Here is an 11,137-nt window from a genome sequence, read left to right as displayed (position 1 = left end):
AAAATATGTCTCCGTTGAATCTGAAAATAATTTAAATTAGGTTAAAGATGTTCATAATAAATAAATAAATAAATAAATAAAAGAAAATAATTTGTACTTTATGTCTGTGTTATACCAAGAAATTCATTATTCGTTGCTCTTGCTTGTCGTATTTAAGAGAGGTTAAGTACAGAAAATTTTAAAAAATTGATTAATAAAAGCGAGAGTGATAAGACTGAGAGTTCGATTTAAAATTGATTGTTTTATTTCTCTTGCAATTTTACGAAATTCGCGATTTCCTTCTATATTTTTTGCAGTAGTTTTAAAATTTGTTCTATCGAAAGATGTACCAATTAATCTTACCTTTTGAATCAAGCTTTTTTTTTATGTAACGAATAAAATTGAGAAAGCACTTCAAGATTCTTATTTCATTGAAATTCGGATGATATTTGTATTACTGGGAAGAGATATTGTAAGTTTATTTAAGGAATTTCGTGCACTTGTTGCGCTTTCATACGACAGAGAAATAAGGTTATGCTTTGCGTACGCATCTGACTTAACCAACAAATATCTCAGGCAGGTTGATTATAATTACTTCCGACTATATGCAGAAGGCTCTCGACTAGTGCGATTAGTGCGACTTATTTCGTCGAAAGATTAACAACATGGCAGAGAATGCTAACAATCCCTACGACATTAATGGGCAACATTTTAATTCTGACATGTATTTCCAAAAATTGTTAAAGGTATGTTAATTTGTCCAAAATTGTAACATACATTTCGAGATTATATCTACGTGGATTGTTTAGATGTTGTTTACGTTATGTTTATGCGAAGCTTTTTTTATGTAAACAATGTAAATTATTATAAATTTGGATTTGGTCCAAAATTTTATTAGAAAATTTTATTAGAAAGCTATAATTTATTATGCATACTACAAGCTTTTTAGTCAAATTTTCCTTGGAGAGGATGTTTCAGAGTAAAGTCTTGATAACGCAGTGAATATATTTAAGAGTTTTTTTGAGACTTTATTAATTCTATTATCATATAAACAGTAATTTTTTACATTATTTTTTGATATTTTAAAATTTAGAATATCTTTCGTTTCTAATTTTGAATGAGAAAAATATTAGACTTTATAAATCATAACTTTTAATTTTTTCCCTTAAGAAATTATAGACAAAATATAGTTATTAAAAATGAAATATGTAATTCTTTAATATCGCCATTGTTATTACGTACAAAATAGTCATGATTATTTTCCTAGAAATTAAAAAAAATTAACAAAGAAAAACTCAGATGAAAATATAAAGAGGCCTGTATTACTAAGTTTTAAAAAAATGTGATACTAAATTAAAAATAAAAAACAAAGAAAATATGATGAATAAAGTAAAGAATATTACTCAATATAATTTACATACATAATATAGAGAAAAATAATTAAAGATTTTCTAAAACGTGACAGTTTATTTTTGGGAATTTTTTTAAAGAATGGCACATATATTTTTCTACGTTTTTACATATACCGTTTGTACATATACATTTATTACATATATACAAATCTTAATATGGCTAAATGTTTGTTAGTTTTATATTATATAATTTTAAAAATAAACTTATTTTTTCAAGTTGGCCGAGATAATTTCTTTCTGAAAACACATTAATGATATGTAGATTATTTAGATAGCACATAAAACATAGTTTACATAGTTTATATTGCATACATATAATGTAAATTATTTATATTTTACCTGTAAATGCTCAACTTTGCTATATATATTATATCGTATATAGTTTATATATACAAACTATTTTTATTTTACTTTATTTGTTCTCTTTTTAAATTTTTTAAAAATAAAATTGTTATTATAGATGTTTAAAAGAATATATCTTATATTTTATATATAATAAAATAAGATGCTATTTCTCTTTATTATTTCAATGTTGTACAGGAATGCACACTAAAGCAAATTATGGATCATGAAGCAGAAATCATAAAAAACACTCAAGCTTTACATTCAGACATGCAGACTTTAGTATATGAAAATTATAATAAATTTATATCTGCTACTGACACCATACGCAAAGTAAGTAATCTTGAGAAATTATTATAGGTTTATTTTTTATTTTTTAAATGTCTTTTAGATGAAGACAGATTTCAAGGAGATGGAAGATAACATGGATCTCTTGGCAAAAAATATGGAAAGCATTACCTCTTTTTCAGAGCAGATCTCTTCAACTTTACATGGAACAAGACAACAAATTGCTAAACTATCCTCTGTACACAGCCTGTTGAAAAAATTGCAGTTTCTTTTTAAACTCCCTAGTAATCTTAAGGATAAAATAAATGAAGAAAAATATGCAGAAGTATGTATTAAACTTTTTTTATATGTAAATATATAGTATATAACATAAAAATATAAAATCTTTTACATTTAATTCTTAAGTTTTAAAATTAAAAACGAGTGTGCTTTTTAGGCGGTTCAAGATTATGTTCATGCACAAAGAGTTTTAAATCAGTATAGCAACATGCCATCCTTTCAAGGCATCCAAAAAGATTGTGAAGACATTTTGGAAGAATTAAAATCTAAACTCAGATTACGGTTTCATAAGAGAGACGCCTCTACTAAGGCTTTAGCCGAAAATATTGATCTTTTGTTACAATTAAAGGAACCGGCTGATTCATTATATACTGAATTTTTGATACATGCTGAAGGAAGATTAACAGAACAATTAGATATTTTGAAAGATATGTGTGAAAATGACATTATAGAGTTCGTAGACATGGCTTCTTCAGGATTTCTTAGTGATTTATGCTTAATTGTGACGTCTTACAATGATATGTTCATAAATCGAACACTAGAAGATAATGATTTAATTGATAATTTTGAAATAAAAGCTGTGGATTATTTGAATATATTCATTGTAAACAATATGAAAAAATATTTTGATTTGATGAGCAAAAGAGTGGAGGATGTAGCTGATACAGCAATTTTGGTGAGAGCTCTTGATAGATTTCATCGCAGGTTGCAAGCTATGAAAATGTTGTCCAAGGAAACAGATTTCGCTAGGTAAAATGAAGACAAACATGTTATATAAAATATAAAAATAATTTTGAGTACACACACACACACACACACACACACACACATATATATATATATATATGTATATATAATAAATTAATATAATTATTTTGCAGAATGGGCACTGATCTTGTTATAAATGCTGGTCGAAAACAATGTCGCAACCATTTACATAGTTTAAAACAACACTTAAACGAAATTTTAGCAAAAGTAAGGCAGACTTTAGCTACTAAAATCACACAAGACGGTGATGGAGGTTTAGCGGAACTTCAAGCTATGCTCATTATGCCCACTATAGAAAAAATTAAAGGAGTTCTGCAGGATTTATTGGTTTGTACCTTCATTTAATTCTGTATTCAATTTTTTAGGTTTCTTTTTTTTCTTTTATTTTTATATGAATTTCTGCTTATTTATTTGGATTTCAATATAGTTTTTAAGAATAATTCTTAATTAACAGTACTTTGTAATTTAAGTTATATATTTATAATATAATTTAAGAAATTATTGGTTCAAGTGAATTAAAAAATAAGGTATTTTTGCTTTAAATTGTGTATTTTTATTAAAAAACCAAGATAAAATAGAAAATAAAAGTAGAATAAATAATAATAAGTAATAATAGTGTTCTAAATTAATAAATGCGCGTATTTGTATGGTTTAATAAACTTTAATAAATTATTTGAAATTTAAAGGTAAGCTTTTTTACACTAATTTTCAGATCATAAATTTTAAAAAATTTCATTTTTCTTTAAAACACACTTGAATTAAAAAATTTTAATTAAAAAATTGTTTTTTTAATTTTATTATAACTTAAGGAAAAATAAAAAATAAAAAAAGCCTCCGATTTGAATATTATTAAAAATATTGCTTTAAAATTTCAAATTAATTAGATAAACTGTTTGAAATATCATGTCACAATTATTTTGAAAAATAATGTTTTGAAAAAAATATGTTAGTTAAACAACACTTTTTAATGTAATGTTGCATCTTATTTTTTTTACAAAATACTTATATTTTTAAAACAAAAATATCTATCTGTTTAAATAAAAGTTTTGATTTTGAAAAATACTCTTTTTCAAGGAATACTTTTATTTATTATGATCCTATAATCTCTTAGATTAGATGAGATTAATTTTTAATTATATTTTGGTGCGTGTGCGTGCGTGCGTGCGTGCGTGCATGTGTGTGTGTGTGTGGGTGTGTGTGTGTGTGGTAATGTAAAAAAATTTTTTTGTTTTTGAGACAAAATCCAATTCACAGATTGATATTAATATGTGTACTTTAATTCTGGAAAATAATTTCCAAATCTATAAAAGAGATATATAATTTATTCTTTAATAATATAACTTTTTGTTTATAATTTATATTGTATGATCTTTTATTTCTTAAATGTAAATAAATTTTAACAATAAAAATTTAAATTTGTTATATATGTTGTAGGTATTTTTACAGCCAGACTTGTCATTCAGTTTAAAAACACAATTTTTGCAAAGTTTCTGTATAGACGAAGTGAGAGAAGGATTAGTAATCGGTTTTTTACATTATCTTACTGCCACAGTAGCTGGATTTTGCAATGGATCAGATGTGCCCAAATTTCCACCCACTTTATTACTTCTACTTAGCAAAATGTGCATAGAGTATAAGGAGAGCAACGTCCGTTATCTGGTATTTAGAAACAAAAATTTTTTATAAAATGTTTACTTGTAGCACAATAAACTATAATATTAAATATCATAATAATAAGTAAACTAACAGAAATTAAAATATACAGTTAATTAAGCGTGTGTTTGCGTGCGTGCGTGCGTGCGTGTGTGTGTGTATATAAAACAAATACTTGTACACTTTGCAGCTCACGACCATTGATGACCTTTTTAGTATCGATCAATACACATCTTCAGAAAATATTATAACTCCTGGATCAGAAATGTGTGACTCTTTTCAAAAGGCTGCACAGAATTTGTTAAACCACTATGTGCGAATTCAGGGATTGACAGTGTCCCAAATGCTAAGGAAATCCGTAGAGACTAGGGATTGGTTGCACACGATTGAACCTAGAACTGTAAGAGCCGTTATGAAGAGAGTTGTCGAAGATGTAACTGCTATTGACGCACAAGTTGCTGCTTTATACGATGACAATGATGGTCAAATTGACAGAAGCAGCGACAGCAGTAGGAAAACCCACAGGTGAAAGATTTTTACTGAAACATTTTTTTAATTTAATACATCTAGTATTCATGTAAAGTTATCTTCAATAAAATATGATAATATAAATCTTTGGAGTATAAACATAAAATTGAATTCTTTATATTCTGAAATTTATTATTTTTTAATTGTTAAATATTGAATTTGAAGTACATAATCAAGGTTTGTTTTAGTGTTAGCATATCTAGGCACCATTACAGATCAAATTGGTCATCCTATACGCCTAGCCATATCGATTCTTCTTTAGTAACGAATATCCATAAACTGTTCTCTGAACGAATTGAAATATTCTCATCTGTACAATTCAACAAGGCGTCTATACTAACAGGAATCATCAAAATAAGCTTAAAGGTGATGTTTAATAATAAAAAAATAATAATAATGATAATATACTATTTTAATAATAATAACAATGATAAAATATTTTATTGTAACATAATGGTATCGTATTTTATTCAGTTAGTCCAATTTTTATTTATTTTATATCATTTATTTATTAATTAGATCACAATACTAATTTGTTATTATAGTATTCTTATTTATTTTATGTTTACTTATTATTTTTAACTTATTTTCTAATATTACATATAGAATATGATAAAAATTCGTATAAAATAATACTTTTAGCAGGCAATGTACTAACGTGATGATCGCTCAGGTGCAGAGTAGTCACAATGACAAAATAGCACGGTCATTATCCACTTTATGAAGTTGATTCATCCTTCCAATTCTGTCATCGTTCACTACGCAATATGTTTCATGTTTTTGCCCTGCTTACTACATGTAGTTGAATAAAAATTAAATCAATATAATAACTTTTTTATATAATTTTTTAAAGTAAGATTATAGAATATTGTTATACAAAAGGAAAGAGAAATATATATTATTGTTGCACAAAAAGTTATTACGAGGTCGTAAGATCATATATATAAATATTAATTTTCTCTAATATTTTCTGGTAATATTTACTTACAGACTTTTCTCGAATGCGTAAGATTGCGAACGTTCAGCAAGTATGGTTTACAACAAATTCAAGTGGACACTCATTATTTACAACTTTATTTATGGCGATTTGTGTCAGATGAAAAGTAAGACTTTGATTTAGTTTTATAAATCAAAAGAAATATATATACAATACTTTATAATATAAAATTATATATACATATATTTATTTATTTATTTCATATTGTTTCTAGCGTGGTTCATTTTTTGCTGGACGAGATTTTAGGTAGTGCAGTACATAGATGTCTGGATCCTGTTTTGATGGAGCCGAGCGTAGTGGATATTATTTGCGAAAGAGGTTAAATTATGAACAATTACAAATTATCTTGTACAATCTATTATAGAAGTATGTCATAGTTATTAAATATGAAATATGATTTATAGAAATGTCGTGAAATGATAATTATAATATTATGTATAATGATTATATATAATGAGTTATAATATTATGTATAATAACAATATTTATATAGAGGGAAGTTTCCGATACTGACACAGGTATTTTAAAACAACACTCTTATTTCCTGAAAACCAAATATTGCACTTTATTAACACAGATAAAAATGGCCTTAGATAATTAAAAAAGTAAAAATCTGTAATTTATAAATTATTACCTGATTCTTGTCATATAAAACCTGCTAAAAACAAAGGACCCCGCAACACACCCTTATGGAAATTGAATTTTGGTCGAATTGTCTGAAATTTTCAGAAAAGTTAATTCTTATTATGCTGATTAAAAGTATAACAAGCACAAAGTTCAAAAATGGTCAGCTTTTGAGATATGTATGGTTAAAGGTAAAAAAAATGGCTTTTTGAGATTAGGTTGCTGTATAGATTACGCAAGACCAATAAAGTGTGTGTGTGTGTGTGTGTGTGTTACATTATTAAGAACCGATACAAAGTAGTCCAGGCAATAGAGACATAAAAAGGGCTTTACCTTGCAAAAGGTCAAGGAAACTTTATACTTGGCATAGTTCTTAGGTTTAGTATACTAATTAATACTCTAAGCCTGTTCTTTTTAGCAGCACTGATGCAATAAGTTAAAATGAGACAAATATATTTTTTCTCATTCTAACTTGTTGCACCAGTGCAGCGAAAAAGAACAGACCATCTGAGTTTTTGACCTTGAAATGTTGCCGCTCGCACCGCCATATTGAAAAAATGTAGCAAAAAATCACCTTTTCAAGAATATCTCGTCTCCGGTGTGAGATACGTGAAAAATAGTTATTATAAAAAATGTAAAGTATAAAATTCTCTACATTTTATGTTGTAACATTTTTTTTCTCAGATCAATAGTTTCCGAAATAGTTTCCAGAGAAAAGTGAAATATTCTGACAAATTGGAAAAAATATTCCACTTTAATCGCATTGTATCTCGGAAACTATTGATCTGAGAAAAAAAATGTTACAACAAAATCTAGAGAATTTTATGCTTTACATTTTTTATAATTATTTTCCACGTATCTCACACCGGAGACGAGATATTCGTGAAAAAGTGATTTTTTGCTGCATTTTTTCAATATGGCGGCGCGAGCAGCAACGTTTCAAGGTCAAAAACTCAGAGTATTAATTAGTTAGTATGCTAAACCTAAGAACTATGCCAAGTATAAAGTTTTCTTGACCTTTTGCAAGGTAAATCCCTTTTTATGTCTCTATTGCCTGGATTACTTTGTATCGGTTCTTAATAATGTAACACACACACACACACACTTTATTGGTGTTGCGTAACCTATACAACAATCTAATCTCAAAAAGCCATTTTTTTATCTTTAACCATACGTATCTCAAAAATCATTTTTGAACTTTGTGCTTGTTATAACTTTTGATCAGCATGGTAAGAACTAACTTTTCTGAAAATTTCAGACGATTTGATCGAAATTTAATTTCCATAAGAGTGCGGGGTCCTTTTTCAAAAGCAACACTAAAATTTGCACAAAATTTTTTTCTACAAATTACAAAGTTTAAATAATGCGTATATTATTAATAATATTAAATAATATTAATAATATTAATAATATTAAATAATTTTACATGTTTGTAACATCTTAAAATTTTTATTTTCATTTCTTTTTTTATTATTTTTATAATGCGGTTTTAAACACAAAATCGGAGTAAATTACAACGTAAACTGACTTTCTATTGGTAAGATAAACCATAAGATAGTACAAACCGTTATAGAATAAAGGACATTAGAATATTTACATCTTGTTTCTGCAAAGAAAAAGCGTAAGATATTTATAAAAACGGGCGAAAAACGTTTTATATTGAAATAAAGAATGTCGAAATTCTAAGACTTTTTACACATGTATATTAACTTGTAGATATTTTGTACAGATAATTCACGTCAACAAAAAAGAAAAGGAAAATACATTACTAGTTACTCTATGTCGGCTTAGGACACTTTATCAGCTTATTTTTGCTTTTTTAACAACAAACTTGATACGATTATTGCAACAATCAAAACGATATTATGAAAAAAGCTACCTATCTTATTTGATAGAAGATTTTAGTTTATATTTATTTTTTTAAAACTTTATTTTTAGTTTTTGTTTAAAACATAATCTGAAAAGAAAACAAATCGTATATCGGTACCGGTGACTTTTTTCTATATATATATTATGTAATGTATAATGTAATATATAAAGACACAAATAATGTAATTAAAAGTTAGAATTAAGTTATGGACAATAAGTACATGGTTGTGTTTATTGTAATAAATAATTTCTTATAATTCTTTTTTCTTTTATCCTTTTCTGTCATGAACTGAATTGCTATTTTTTTCTTTTTTGTGAATGTTCCCACCTATATCTTATTCAAAGTATAAAGCTATTAGGAGTAGTGTATGAGAAGCAGTGCAGGGTCAAACGATTTTAATAAGTCTTAATTCTTCTTTATCACATTCTGTACTTTCAAATTTTTCCGCCGTGTTTATATTTCTACACATTTCTAAATTCTTTTTGAGAAGTTTTTCTTTCTATAAAAAATTATTATCTTTTATATATATATATATATATATATATATATATATATATTGTATATTAAATAATTAAAAATTAAAATTACATTTTATATAAAACATGTATCATAATATATTTTATGAGAGTTTTATACTTTTACTATTCTTGTTATGTATTTTTGTTTCTTATTCTATCTATTTTATTTAACATTCATCGTCATTGTTATTTTATTTGATATTGATTTTAGTTTTCTGCCTTGATCATCTTTCTCTCATTTTTTATGTCTTTATAGTACCATAATTCATTAGAATATTATCGATCAAGAGACAAATGGAGTTGCGATAAGTTTATCGTTTGTATGGGATATTAGAGAGAACTTAGTTGTAACCCCTTGATGGTAGCTACTCTCAACTTAATTCGGACTTCCTCTCTCTTGGGATGAGATTCATTCGGCGAGTATCCGGCCTGAGCCCACGCATCGCATTCTATCCAATTTACTAACACTCACTCCTCTGAATCGCTTTCGGCAAACTGTGGCTTCGTAAAACTTTGATTCTGAATTCTTTTGCAAAGAACTAAGTAGATTTGCATTGAATAGACCATTCTAATTTTTAAGAAAAAAACCGCAATAAATAATACATTATGTTAGTATCTAAAAAATATCTTTAATTTTATTCATATATAAACCTTTTACTAAGTATATCATTGAGATTAACTTCTTACTAACAACTCAGATTAATTTAAATCAAAATAAAATTATAAGAAAATGTTCTTTTATTCTGAGAAACGTAGAAAATGCGTTATTAAATTTTTATTACATAACATCTTATCTCCTCAAAAATTTTCTAAAAATTAATAAGATGATATTTTATTCAATGTAATCTAATAATTTAGCACAATACAAAAATAATAAAGGTGAAAAGGTAAAAAGAAATCCTGTGTAATGAAAAATAAAATTTATATTTGAGATGCGTTGAGGAGAGATCTTAATATAAAGTAATATCAAAGATAGTGAGACAGACAAACATATGGCAACAGACACGTGATATCTTAAGAAACACCTGTGCATGTGTAACTTATTGGCAATTTCTTGTAGCATTCCATCTGAAGCTGCTGCTACATAGATACCAATCGACCTCTTACGACGTGTCAAAGTGAATTGATAGTTATGTGAAACGTATCCAAGACTGGAATATAAGCTTACAATTTGTAAATCATCTGCGTAAAGTATTTAACACACACATGCAAATAATATATTAAATAATTAGAATACACTTCTTTGTTGAGAACAGGCTTCACTAAAAATTTATTTTAGATATACAACTTTATACTTCGAGAACAGTCAATACTTTGATCTTCGGCCTCAGCTCTGATTTCTCGAAATTGGTTCCTCTTTTATACGCGATTATTCATTCATATGTCGGATTGAAAGATGACAAATGAAAGGGAGAAAAAAGCAAATAATCGGTATTGTGTAGTAATATTGCTCCACTTTGGTAAAATAGACCCGCATGGGAAACATGGTTGTCATAAAATTAGTATAGTGGTTCAAAGTACATATTGTAGTAGTACATATTATACGAAAGTTTTTGTGTTACATAATTTTATAAAATATAAAATTTAAATATAATTCTAGCTATCTGTCAAATTTCTAGATTTCATAATATTGTTAAAAAATGTTTACTTTTACAGCTGTTTTATATATCGTAATTGTGTGCATATATGAGTTCGCGCGCGCGTATGTGTGTATGTGTGTGTGTGTGTGTGTGTGTGTAAATGCAAAAGTATGCACAACACAATGTTATAAAAACATAATTTTAAAATATATATATTATTATATTAAAATTTACATATAATATATACGGAAAAAATAATTTTGTTGTTGCAGCGAAACTATTGTTGGTACATCATATTC

General features: G+C 26.6%; 1 protein-coding gene and 1 long non-coding RNA gene across 4 annotated transcripts; one reads left to right on the top strand and one right to left on the bottom strand.

Annotated features, from left to right (window-relative positions):
• The first annotated feature begins 591 nt into the window (after nt 1-591).
• LOC105831734 (vacuolar protein sorting-associated protein 51 homolog) lies at nt 592-6,759 on the top strand. Its single transcript, XM_012672106.3, has 10 exons — nt 592-725; nt 1,932-2,066; nt 2,125-2,346; nt 2,458-3,050; nt 3,182-3,395; nt 4,503-4,727; nt 4,912-5,246; nt 5,438-5,615; nt 6,240-6,352; nt 6,461-6,759. The coding sequence occupies exons 1-10, from the start codon at nt 645-647 to the stop codon at nt 6,567-6,569; spliced, it is 2,205 nt and encodes a 734-aa protein (XP_012527560.1). The 5' UTR covers nt 592-644; the 3' UTR covers nt 6,570-6,759.
• Nucleotides 6,588-8,993, bottom strand: LOC114254326. Of its 3 annotated transcripts, XR_004962529.1 has the most exons (3): nt 7,204-8,993; nt 6,881-6,962; nt 6,588-6,790 (listed from the first exon to the last, which is right to left on the bottom strand). It is a non-coding gene; the product is annotated as an uncharacterized LOC114254326 (long non-coding RNA). The 3 variants fall into 3 exon arrangements; XR_004962528.1 differs by having other exon boundaries at nt 6,588-6,962; XR_004962530.1 differs by lacking the exon at nt 7,204-8,993 and having other exon boundaries at nt 6,588-6,809; nt 6,881-7,197.
• Nucleotides 8,994-11,137: the final 2,144 nt, after the last annotated feature.

This window comes from Monomorium pharaonis, chromosome 1 (assembly GCF_013373865.1).
Source record: "Monomorium pharaonis isolate MP-MQ-018 chromosome 1, ASM1337386v2, whole genome shotgun sequence".
Lineage (NCBI taxonomy): Eukaryota > Metazoa > Arthropoda > Insecta > Hymenoptera > Formicidae > Monomorium > Monomorium pharaonis.
Note: the sequence above shows the minus strand (reverse complement) of the source record. Positions and strands in the feature narration are given on the sequence as shown.